The sequence below is a fragment of the Aythya ferina genome (genome assembly GCF_964211825.1).
Source record: "Aythya ferina genome assembly, chromosome: 2".
Lineage (NCBI taxonomy): Eukaryota > Metazoa > Chordata > Aves > Anseriformes > Anatidae > Aythya > Aythya ferina.
In genome coordinates this window covers 140,350,046-140,363,266 of record NC_140297.1, presented here as the reverse complement: position 1 = coordinate 140,363,266, position 13,221 = coordinate 140,350,046, and the positions used below count along the sequence as shown (strand labels likewise).

Genomic DNA, 13,221 nt, shown 5'->3' with positions numbered 1-13,221 from the left:
TTACATTGAACTATGAAGCTACCATCACTAGCAAAACAAGTGCATTCTTACAAAAAAAGCATCAGAATTAAAGCAAATATATGTATCTGTAAGTCCTGATCTAAGTTCTGCTCGCAGTTTGTGAGTCACAAAATACTGCTCATAACTCAGTAACACTGCAGTTATTAGATTAAAAATTCCAGAAAAATTCATACACCACAAAAAATATGCTGTAGTTTTTGCAGTCATTATCAATAGCACTGAAAAATGCAAAATTAGAATAAGCAATATAAATTAACAAAATGAAATGAAAGACAAGACTAATTTTCATCCGATAACCCATGTTCTACAGTTAAACTATTTTGTTATATAGCTAGCAGATTATCATTTTCATGCAACAAATGTCAAGACTGCACCAAAACTTTGCTGTAAACACAGATTGTAACTTATATTTGCAATTCACTTTAAGGCAATTAAATTTGCTTACAGGATGAACACAGTTAAGTGCTATATTTGAGATATATAATATGAAAGCATAACAGCTGACAGTTTGACAAAGGATGCTGTGTGCTCATATGTTAAAAAAAAGAAAAGTAATGGTGCGTAAATTGCATAATAAAGTGCAATGAATCCATAGTATGAAATTAACAATGAAAATAAAGACCTACTTCTCCTTAATTTTATACAGCCCATATTAATACAATGTAGCTGTAATTTCTGTAACAGTTAAATAAATAGATCATTATTACCATCATCAAAAACCCAGCAAAAAAATAAAAACTTTTTTTTTTTTCTGAAAATGTTTTCTGTTATCTGTGTGTTTATATATTATCTACAGCCCCAAAGCAAGCACTCCTACTATGCCAAACACTATCATTAGAAAGTCTCTATCATGACACCCTTTTACCCCATTTGTGGATTTTAATAGCTGTAAGGATAGCATAGCTTTAAGCCATATACTACATTAAGCCAAAATTTAAAAACTTCAGAAGTTTTCAGAAGATGTTTAGAACCACTTAATTTCCAAGTTAGTAATATGCCAAGGACCCCTTTGGAGGATTCTAGCAAGGAATAGCCAGTATTTGGCTGCGTATGAGACACATCTGGCGATATGTTTTAAAAACTGAATTTTTAAAAGCTCTCATGCAAAGCATTGGGAAAAAAATATTTACAAATACATTGTCTTTTTTTTTTCTTTATTGTGGATAACTGTTCAGATGATATCTCATTTCTTGATATACATAGTTTGTAAAATGTGTATATTAATTGTTGCAAGCATTAGTGAATTAGAAGTAGTTTGTGATATAGTAATGCACCAATATCCTTCCATTAGACCTATTAATTTAGATGCAATAGCACTTAATAGGAACCAATCTCCTCATGATTAAGAAGCTACCCATGAATCTCTCTGGATCCATAAATCTCTCTGGATCATTCATGAAAATTCTCTAGTTCTGGAGCTTGAAATACACTACATTCAATCTTTGTTGATAGAAATGTATTAAAATCTGCAAACAAAATCATGGAATAAAATTCTATTAAATTTAGGTGTCAATTGGTAGTTTTCATTTGCATCTTTATTGCTTTCTTGTGGAACAAGCATTTGTTTGTATAAACTGTGTATCTTGAGTGTGGTATGGAGTCTGGGTATTACACACAGATTTAGAAACAAATTAGACTCTTTGAATGAATAAACTTCTAAAACAAATGAAAACCAGCTATTGTATTACAACTTTGGGTAAAACAGGAGAAATATCAACTATTTTGTCATGCTTTGATACAGAGCTTTTTGCTGTAAGTAATGTCAGTTATTAAAGAGAAGTATTTAGGAACTTAATTTAAAAAAAAAGTGCTTGAAACCTTGTATAGCAAACATGCCCATCTGAAATTCTAAAAGTAGCATGGGACAACGAGATGTAAGTTATTCTTTTTTTTTTTTCCTTTCTTCAAAGCTTTTCTTAATTTCAGTTTTCTTTGCTCCTTAAAAACAAAGACCTTTCACTGCATTTCTGCCCTCAGAACCTTCTGTGGCTTCACAGAAAAGCCTCATTTGTGAGCACTCTTTATGCCATAAGACGTGCAACAGCACAATCACATAGGCACAATCTTAAAACAGGGAGGAGACTTTAAAAAAGAGATGCTCCATCAAGTCTGCATGTTCCATAAGTATACGTCCCTAGTCTGGATGTGATTAGACTTAAAGAATGACATAAAGCATGCAGCTCTCTGGGAAGATGTTCCCTACCACCAGTCAAATTCTGTAATGCTGAGGATACTGGTTAAAGAGGAGGACTACAAAGCAGAATAGTTAAGTGCAGAAATAATTGTTAAAAGAAGATTTAGAGTGAATGGCTACTTGACTATGTTCAAGTCTGCATAAAATCAGTCTTCCATAATCTTATTTAATAGCATTAAAACACGTCTTCCAGTTACCCTTCCTGTAGATACAGAACCCATTTCATACTTTCAATGTTTTTAATGAGGTACTTTCTTACTAGTTAAAAGTGAGTTTTTCATCTTAAAGTGTAAACTCACACACACAAAATGACAGTTGCGCCCTGGACAGATGCTGACATTTTTGCTCAAAAATGTTAGCTGAGGACTAAATAAGATGAAGAAAACACAGGAAGACAGAAGCAATGCATTCAATTTTGTAACTACAGCATATATGCAAGGCTTAATATATGCTATATAAAATACATGCTATGTAAAGACAGTAAGAATATGGAAATTGTCATTAATTCCTACCCAGAGATAAGGATAATACTCTGTTACTTTGGTACAGAGTAGGCATATTGACTTTCAAAGTGGTACAGGGAAACATAGAAAGTAAATTTTAAGTAAATACTTTATTTATTTAAAATAAGTACTCTACATCTGTTATACACAACATCTATTAATTAAAAAAGGAGTCCATCATTCCAAAATCTAGTGGGAACACTCATATTCTTTTGAGAAAACAATTATTCATATGATATATTCAATCTGAATTGCTTCTCAATTGGCACGGGTCAAACAATCTTCACAGATTCAACATGGCATGTAATATGTAGCTTTTTCTGTAAATTTTGCCCACTTCACTGCTTTCCAGATCTCACAGCATCTTTGTAAGAACCTTTTCTGTATTTTCTTCACCAGCCCTACCAGAGGGCCCTTGCATCAGGGCCCCAGATGACTTCTTTTACTTTCCCACTGTTCTTCTGACAACTGTTCTACTGCCTAGTGACTTTTTCTCTTCAGCAATCATAAACTAGTCCCTGACTCCACTCAGCTCCTCTCCTTTTCACAAGATGGCAATTTTATACCAGCTTTCTTGTTTAACCATAATTTTTGATTTGTCCATTGCTCATGATGGCCTTTACATGAAGTGCTACTGTGTTCTCACCTCTCTCTGAGTGGCCCATCTTCAGCAAAAATACTTTGCCTTTTCCTGACTAATCTTATTCCCCATTTCTAACAGCGTTTTTTTTAATGTACATTCTATCATACTTATGATACCATACTTACTAACTACAAACTTATTTTAAAATAACCACCATTTTGTTTTGAATTATTTTTTTACTACTGTATTACTACTTCAGCTGATTCCATGACAATAGATGAACTATTCAACTACAAAGATGTTATCTCAGAAAGGTTTTTCCTGTGTATAGTTAAGGAATGCTTCCACCAGGATAAAGACATAAGCCATGATTTCTTTCAAATTGAAAACCAGTCACTGTATATAAAGACTTACCATTTGTAAGCATGCCTTTGTGTTTTCTGATGTGCTTAACTTACCATTGTTACAATTCCTCTACAACCTTAATACAGTATTAAAGAAGTATTGCCTTCCCCAAATTATTACAGAAGCACCCCTCTTTGACCTTTTTCCATCCTGAGATGTACAAGTGCATTTAAAATAATCGGTCTCCTTTTTGAATCATATCAAAATATGTCAGCGTTTCCTTATGTTATTTGACCATTGCTTTGAAATTAAAAGTGTTGACAAGGGTTGGACATCTGATGACACTGCCATCTTCTCAAGAGGCAGCGATAATGAAACTATCACAGAATGGTTTTCAGATAATAAATGTAAAATCTACTAGCCTAAAGTATGAAAAACAGGGTAAAAACAGTAATACTTCCTTTGCTATCTCACATAGATTGTTCCTGCACCGCCTGTATCATCTCTGGATGGAAACGCAGTTTGCTAGACTGCGTTCACCTCCCAGACTTTGGATAGTGAGACTGATTATTCACTTGTACAACAGTTTACAGGCAACAGAAATGATTATTACTGCCCTGGTATCCTAAACGACATGCTTTCTCCCTTAAATAACCCTATAGGTTCAGAAGAGATGAGTGATGATACCAGGTGAAAATAATTGATTTTTTAAGGAAAAACAGTATCTTATTCAACTGTATATCTATTAAAAATAAACAAAACAACAAAATAAACAAAATAAACCATGCACTTGCACCCCAGCCTACTGCATTTCCAAGTTGTTCTCTGAGGACAGTATGTATAAAAATACAAAAGCATATGAAAATGTTTTTGTTTTTTTTTTCTTCTACTGACCAAGAAAATGTGACTAGACCTCTATTCTCTTTAGTTTGTCATCTATTACAGCTCAGAGAGAGGCACTGTGAAAGTGGAAATGCTTAGTATGTTAGATAGAAGCACATAAGTATTCTGTGTGCTCTTTGATCCAGTGGTGTCCGGAGAATGCAGTGCTCTCTCACAGGATGCTGCCAGCTAAAGGAAGGGCACACACATTCAAGCGCTGGCTTGAATTTCCATGTTATGCTTGGCTATGGTTCTGCAGTTTTGCTCTTCCATTCCTTTACTTAAATATAATTGCCTCTTTGAAACATACAGAACAACAGTTTTGGCAATTGCCTCAGAACTTAGAGATTTAGGGCGTTGTTGAAAAAACATGTTGGTTTCTGACAGCCAGAATTTTATCAGCATCTTCTGTGGTAGAGCCTGAAACAAAAGAACCATTTTGCTTCTTTAATGACCTTAAACTGTACTCCAACAAATTTGCTAATCTCATTTGTAGTCCCACATATTATTTTAATGCTTCCCATGATATAGCATTACTATTATTCCTTTTGTTACTTTGAATTATTTTTATTATCTATTTATGTTTTTATCTACAGTTTGTTCACAGTCCCAGTAATTTGCTCAATGTATTCATGTCATCAATGTCTCATTTTTCTCACAGCTTTTCTTAGCTGTAATTCTACCTGGCTGTTTCCACGTGACTGGTTAGGTTAAATTCTTAAGAGACGAACAAAACCTAAAAAACAGGACAAGTTTCTGCTATAGCAGAAAATTATTTGTATGAAAAGACAATTAAAAGAGGGCAACAGCAATATTAGGTACCCATATACCTCCTTGCTGCATTTTGTAGACTGCCAACTTCAGCCAGGGACTAAGCTGTGGTAGTATCTCCTTGCTGTGCGCTGTGCCAACAAAACATTTAAAGAAAGAAAGCACAGCCCTTCCAGAGGGCAAATCCCATATTGACAAGCTTCAAGCAATTTGAAGCTTCCTTAATCAGGCCACATCACTGGTTACAGATCAAATATATCTCAACATCCAGGTGTGAGTACAGTGGAATCTCCTACTAGTTGCCCTGCTTCTGGTATGCCTTGAAAATGAAGATACTATGGGTTTGTAATGATATAGGGATGTCTGTAGGGGCCAGCAGTGTGCCACACATAGCAGGTAACTTGCATCCTGAAAGCTGCAGGTGTGTGTTATGCTGGTACTCCACCATTTCTCCTGCCTCTTCAGTATAGAGAATCAGTTTGGAAAAGCACCATGAAACATCACACATCATTGTCCCAAGTGTACATACCATGAAAGACAATCCTGAAAACAAAAATCAAAGCAGAATTCATGTTCTTATCAGACATCAGCCTTTACATAAAGACCTAAGGCTGTGAAGTGCAGTGCAAAATTTTTCTCAAGTCTTTATCTATTCTGGGGTTTGGCAATTGTGACTGTGGCTTTCCAAACCAATTTTGTGTATCCACAGCAGTACTTGAGATCAGTGATACTGTTCCAGAGGAAAAAATAGATAAAAAAGAAAATCAGATAAATATTGTTCTGATATACAAATGCTTTCAAAAGTAACTACTTCTAATGCCCACTTTTGTTTCCGATTTCTACTCTGCCACCTGTTTTCTTGTCTTAGAATTACAAGATTTTCCTCACATTCCAAAATCTACAATGCCCTAAAAGCAGGCATCTAACGAAGTATGGCTCTTGTTTCTAAGAATGTGGAAGGTGACTCCAAACAAGTTATTGCTAATAACAATGGATGTGCCATCTGCCTAGACAACAGAGCACTACATTTTTAAGCCCAGCTCAGCTGGGAGATGGAGATAATGCTCTTACCTAACTATGGCGTACAGGAAAAGTCTGGGCAGAGAGATTATTCTGCAAAAATTACCCTGGAAAGGCAACAGTAAAGATATGCAGATGTTGTATCCTGAATTTCTCATTCAATACCTAAGACATTCAGCTGCAAAAGAAGATACACTTACATTGCAAGACTGGCTCTTACAAGCAATACTTGTTTTATCCTGTAACTTTCTCTGATGAATTAAAACGTCAGGAAGCATGGAATTCAAATGAAGGTCTGTCCTTATGCAGCTATATTCCCCAGTTTCTAGTTTAGAGACTGAATCTGGATTTTGCTGCTCCTCTTCAGTCCTGATTTTTGCACTTGAAGCTGCATAGTTCAGATTCAACAAGAAACTTGGAGGTGTTCAGCATGTAAGTAAGCCAAAAAATTAAGATTACAGCACTTACGAGGTGGTACAAATGTCCAGTCATGCAAACTTTAACTTACATGACTGGGAAAAGTGTTGTTATTAGAATGAGACAATTATTATGGCCAGAGAGAGATCTGCAGACAAGAACTATACCATTGTACTCTTGGAACTGGAAAACCCCCATTCATTTGAGAGACATGCATCAACATTTAAATACAGGACGAAACCTGCAATCTAAAGCTTCTTCGTCTAGTATAGTCCTATTCTATTCCATTCTTACTCTACTCTACTCCACTCTTCTCTACATTTTACAATGTGTTCATCACCATAACATCACAGTGCATTTTTATAAGTGATTAAAATAACGTGATTAGCACCTCTTATTGTCTGATTCAGAGGAGAGAACAATACTATTATTACCATCAGCATTATCATCACTATTATTAGGCTTGCTTCTTATTGTTATGCAATTGTAGTAATGAAGACAGAGCTGAATAATTGCACTTAATGTTTGGGGTGGAAGAAACTTTTTGATAGTTCTTAGCTCCAGAAGAAATCCACTCATGTACAGGATAGATTTACAAACTCCAGCTGTATGGAGATATAAATTGCAGCTCATGCTAAAAAAAAAAGGTCACAACGTTATTTCTGCCATGACAGTACACGAGGGTTTCAGATTCAAGTCTCTGAAGATGACTTTCTCACCTTGCATGCAGTAGATACCTTTGTTCAGTCAACTAAACAAGAATCAACATGACTTATACCTGGATTCCTGAAGCTTGCACACATGGATAAATTATAACAAAGTTCAAATCTAAAGAGCAAGCTAAGTCTAATAATATGCCAGAATATTTCTTTTCTAATGTATGTGCATTCTAACACAATTGTTTACAAAAGCAGATCTATTTTTGCTATTCTAAAACAGAACTATGTACAACACTATTCTAAATAGTCTCTACATACTAAAAATTCCACACCAAAAAAAAAAAAAAAAAAAAAGTACATCAAACACACACGCATTACAAAAGCATGAAATGTGTTTTTATAGTCTCATGCTTTCATGTGGTTTTCCAAACCCTGACAAACCTGGCTCAGAATGGTGTTTCTTTTTCGGCAATAGCTTTTCATCAGTTATTGTACCATTCACCTTTTTCTGCTGGTCCTCCCATGTAACTTCTAGCATAAACCAAAAAAAAATCAGAAATATTATATAACTTGCATTATAAGACACCTAATATCATTTGGGACAACTTGATCTAAGCAAAATACTATCATTAACACAGAAAAAAATAGATTATTTCTTTAATTTAGAGGCCTGTGATGAAGAGGTTTAGTCAACAACTTAAACAAGGAAAAGGATATACTCTATGTAAGTTAATGTCTATGTAATATATCAAATATTTCTCTCTCTTTTATATATAACAATTGTGAAAAAAACAAACAAAAAAAAACACTGGAGGTTATTTACACAATAACTCCTCCTATTTTAAAAAACTAGAACAGGATATTTCATAGCTTCTTACAATATTTATATATTTCTCTGAATTTAAAAGGCATGCAAAAATATTTTAGTAGAAAAGACTTCACAAATTCACAAAAATTCAAACAAACAAAGTAAAACCAAACCATTTGACATGCATGTTGTTTTTAAATCGCAAAAGTATTTTTAACAATAAATTGAGTTAAAAATATTTAAGCCAAAAGTAGGTCAGATTCACTTTAAAAATCTGGAATTTGATTTATATTCAACCTGTATTTTAGGCATTTTAAGACACTCTTCCTAATTACAGTTCCTATACCCTGACACCAGCATTTCTGACCTATCTGCTCATGAAAAGAGCTATGGATATAGGCATGTACACTGTCCTCCAGATAGGGACTCCATTTCCTAGGATTGCAAGACTTTAGTCTTTGTGACAATGTCAGATATTTTTGGTCTACATTTAAATTCTCTACCTTCTGAAAATTAAACTGTGTGGTTATCATAACACTACACTTTAAAGCTTTTGATAGCTCATGTCAAAACCAAATCTAGCCCAATCAATTAAATAGATTAAATATCTTAAGCTCCATTTTTGCTTTGGGCTGTTGTGAAACTGCTTATTTTGCTGATCCCCCCAAATGCAAAGGTCCTTACAGCCATAAAGCATGGGTATAACCACTTATGTGATCACAGAAATAGCTAGTGATGGAGAAGAATATGCTACATATGGGGTACATTCTTAATCTTGTTAATTAAAAAAAAAAAAAAAAAAGACATAAAATTATATTAGCCCATGACCTTTTTTTTTCCTCATTATTTGAGCTGTGTGGATATCTGGAATTCAGAATGTAAACATTTAAAAATGTTATCTGCAGTTATCCTGTAGCCATCTTATCTATGGCTGTTGTTCTACAACAGGCTGCTGTCCTATGAAAGGTGGCTTTCACTTTTGAAAATGATGGAGTTGTAGCCTTCAAGTAATAACACATCAATAAAATTTTCAATATAATGTTTTTAGGACACCACAGATATGCATGTTGAAACACAAACTGATACCTTTGAAGTACTGTGTGTAGCACTGAAATTCAGAAGGCACATTCTGTTTTGAAACTGTGGAAATAAAATCTTATGTTTCTTCCTAACAAAATTTTGATTTTATGATAAACATCAAATCAAAATATAACTCTTTGAATAAATATTTTGCCACGCCTTAGAAGAGCAAAACCCATTATAAAAAGCAATATAGGCTACTTTTTAATGCTTATACTAAAAGTGATAGTATCACTATGTAAATACTTTCAGAAAAAAAGTTTCAAGGATCCTTCTATAGCTATAGTTATTCTTACAACATTAAATTCAAGTATCTGTTTCATTTTTTCAGAAGGTAAGTGCAACTCTTAGACTGAGTACATGGAGACTGCAGGTACTTGAGTTCGGATCAGATGAAAAGCTTCATTGACTTCTGGAACAATGCAAGAGTTTGGCTAGTATTGGTTACTGGTTAGATTGCATTATAGTCTCTAAAATCTCTCTATCTCTCTTTTTTTTTTTTTTTTTTTTTTTTTTTTTTTTTTTTTTTCCCCTGCAAGGCACAGGGCCACCTTCTATTCCCTTGTTTTAATCAAAGCTTCTTTGGCCAACTTATAAATATTTGGAAATAAATCTTCCCATTTTCTAATTTATCATTCACTTCTCACCACTCTCACTTCAAAATGAATTTCAATCTGTCTTCTGTTGTGAGAATCAGTTGTGACTAATGAAAGACATAATAAAATCATTGACCTCACATATTATATAAAAGATGAGATTACTGAGTACAAAAATTATAGTTATTGAAGCACTGTTGGGGCTAGAAGGATTTGACAGGTGCACTGATTCAGATTTCTTCCTATCAGTATGAACAATAAAATTGTTAAATGCGGTTGTTTCATTAGATGCCATTGTTGCATCTACCCCCGGGCACCAGCACCACAGTGAGCTGTGCAGCCAGGCTCTCTCCCCAGCGCACATCAGGATGCCACCTGGCCGTGTGCCTTTCGCTTCTGAGAATGACACTCGCTCATGCTGCCTGGGACAGGTTGGTGCACTCCAGTATACCTACTGTTAAAAACAAACTCAGCATTTATTCCACTTTTGTTTAGAATATTCAGTGTTAAAAGTAAGGAAATAACATAGAATTGTTGCATATCTCCAGCTTTTCTGATTTTCTAAATATGTGCTCTAAGCTCCAGTTATGTCGCAGCTGAAGCAGAATGATGCTGCAAGCTGCAGAGCTACAAGATGATGCAGCAGAATACCAAGATGCTAATGACAGAGGGTTTTCTTATGCAAATACTACCCCCTCCCTTCTTTTCTCTGCACTACAGACAATAACATTCCTTTTCTCAGTTACCCTTTGCTTGAAACTTTCTCTCAAATTTCTTTTTTTATTAAATCCACTCAGCTTTTTTATTCTTTTCAGCTCCAAAAATTTCTGTGAAGCAATTTTTATCAGTACGTTTCGAGTTTTAGACTTTTAATTAGCTTATCATAAAGTCTTCACTTTTTCACCAGGACATACTTAATGTAGTCATCTTTTCCTGCAAATGAAAAATTCTCAGAACTTCTATTTTTAATGCTGTAAGTTGAACACTCAGAAAGGAATTATATTCTTAATAATTTATGGTGACAACTACTTTAAAAATGAGTCAAAAGTGGATTTTGCTAGTGCTTATTAAACATGAAGCAGCACAGTGAAAAGCCATTAGAACTGTGGAATAAATTGTCAAAAGCTAAGAAACTACATTTTGAACCAGATGCTCATGATTTTTAACTCATGCATTAAGAATACAAGGAGAAGAGGAATTAATTAGACTTATTTTAGAAAAGGCTAAATTCACATTATGCAAGTTTTAATTTACAAAGCAAATTCCCTAAGAAAATAAGAAGAGCTATAATAAAAGAAAATATAAAAAGAGATATAATAAAAGAAAGTCCACCAAGAGGGAAAAAATCCAGCTTTGTCAAACCTCCACTGGAAAAAGTGGAGGAAAGCAAATGGCTTTACGTCATGATATGTGAATTGTGCCAGATGTACTACATTTTATAAGGAATGAATCCAATCCCACCTAACACCACTGTTAATGGCATCAAGGCCAGCTCCATGTGACACAAAGCCAGCAATGAAGGAACTCTGCTGCTGCTCCTACATCAAGGGAGCTTCCAGATACCTCTGTAAAACAGGGCTGAGTTTCCCCTATCCTGCTGTAACAAGAACTAGACTCTGGTCTGATACCTAAAGACAAGACTCACAGTCCTTTTCTGTCAAAATTTGAGCAAGACCTCCCGCCTCTCCAGGTAACATTGTACCAGTACTTCACACCATACCTGAGGACACCACTTCTTAGCCTCTCCTATTTACACTGTAGCAGGTCGTCTAAAGTTTTTTCTCCATACGGAAAAGAATATTCAAAGAAAAGAACTTCACATGAAACTAGTTTGCAAACTGAGCCAAATCAGCAAATGAATGCTGGGATATGCTAACAGCATTTTAAAATAAATAAAGTGTTCTTCTTAAACAGCTATTTAAGCATCACTTATATTGTGGGTTTAACTAATGCAGCACTGCAATAAAAATGCTGACATATCTTAATTATTTATTGTTTTCATCTCATGTTCATTACTGAACTATACATCTTGGAGAAAAAAAAAATTAATAAAAATAGTGGGCTTCATTCCCTGGGGCTGCAGTGGGAATACATTAAAATAACTTTAATGGGAGTCATTAGGTAGGTAATAAAAAATATTGCCATGTAACTACATTTTATATTACCATTACTAGTGTAACAAAAATTATAGTGCACTGTAGGTTATTCCTTTACTCCAGAAATATTTTCTTCAAATTGACTTCAAGGCTACATTAATTATTTGTAGTTGTAAATCAACTAACAGTTCAAGTCATCCAGTAGCAGTCTCATCTCATCATATTCCCTAGCAGAAAACATCATCAATTCCAATCTAAACTTATTTTCTAGTTGTCTTAGTAGTGGATCCTTCTACATGGGGAATAGCATAATCATCTTCTATTGCTTAGTCTAGGGCAGAATGTTAGATACAGTCAAACAACGGCACAGAGAGAACTTGTTGTAATACTACAGTACGCTAGTGAGTAGAGTCACAGCCTACCTTTAGCTAAAAATCAAAGTATCACTTGGTGCTTTACTAAATATAACAGACTGCCAAACATGAATAAACAACAGAAAAAAAAAATAAAGGAACTGTACCAGAAGAATAAAATCGTCAGTTAATGGTACATTAAATATAAATATATCTATATTTAAGAAGGTATATTTAATTATCACAAAGCAAAGACATTATTTTTAAGCTGCTATCAAGGCTTTTTTCCAGGATTGTTTGGGGTGGGGGAGGATTTGTTTGTTTCCTGTCTTCATATATGTTTTTAAAATACAGCAGTTTTGCTCCCTCTTCTGGTTATATGCCAGAAACACATTAGAAATGAATACGGTACAGCTGGCCTGTTGGCCTATTCAGAACAGGCTTATTTTGAATATCTCCGAAGAGTTGCTCTGCTGAATCAGCTGTTTGGATAAGCACTGCAGGGTTACCTTGACAGGACCACTTTAAGGCAGGAGATTGGTTGCAGAGAGCTTATGAGAGAGATGGAGATACCACACAAAGATACCATTGACGTTTCTGTAGAAGACCCTGAGGCACAAAACACTGGAGACTGGGAATCCAGCATCCTCGATAAGCTCTGATGCTTTGCTAGGTATTTGTTCTGCTCAGGTTCCTTTTCCCAGCATCCACACCTAGCCTGCTAGGGACAAACACTAGGCTAGGTGGATTTCTGGTCAGACCTGGTATGGTCCTCATGTTTTTATGAAAGGTAAGCAGAAAGAAAAGTCAAAAGATCTCCAGAGTCTTATGATTAATTAATTTAAATAAGGCACATCACAGGTAATGACCAACATAAACATGGAAGAAAATGC

The 13,221-nt window shown here is 34.7% G+C and overlaps 1 protein-coding gene across 31 annotated transcripts in view; it reads right to left on the bottom strand.

Annotated features, from left to right (window-relative positions):
- Window positions 1-13,221, bottom strand: part of RIMS2 (regulating synaptic membrane exocytosis 2) — a 448,070-nt gene that overhangs the window by 103,206 nt on the left and 331,643 nt on the right. For 10 of the 31 annotated variants that reach the window (XM_084510614.1, XM_084510643.1, XM_084510641.1 and 7 more), the window contains one exon: window positions 7,837-7,926. The exons of the other annotated variants lie outside the window; for them this stretch is intronic. In XM_084510614.1, the coding sequence (XP_084366740.1) occupies window positions 7,837-7,926 (90 nt within the window). The remainder of the gene's footprint in view (window positions 1-7,836; window positions 7,927-13,221) is intronic. 31 annotated transcript variants of the gene reach the window in all.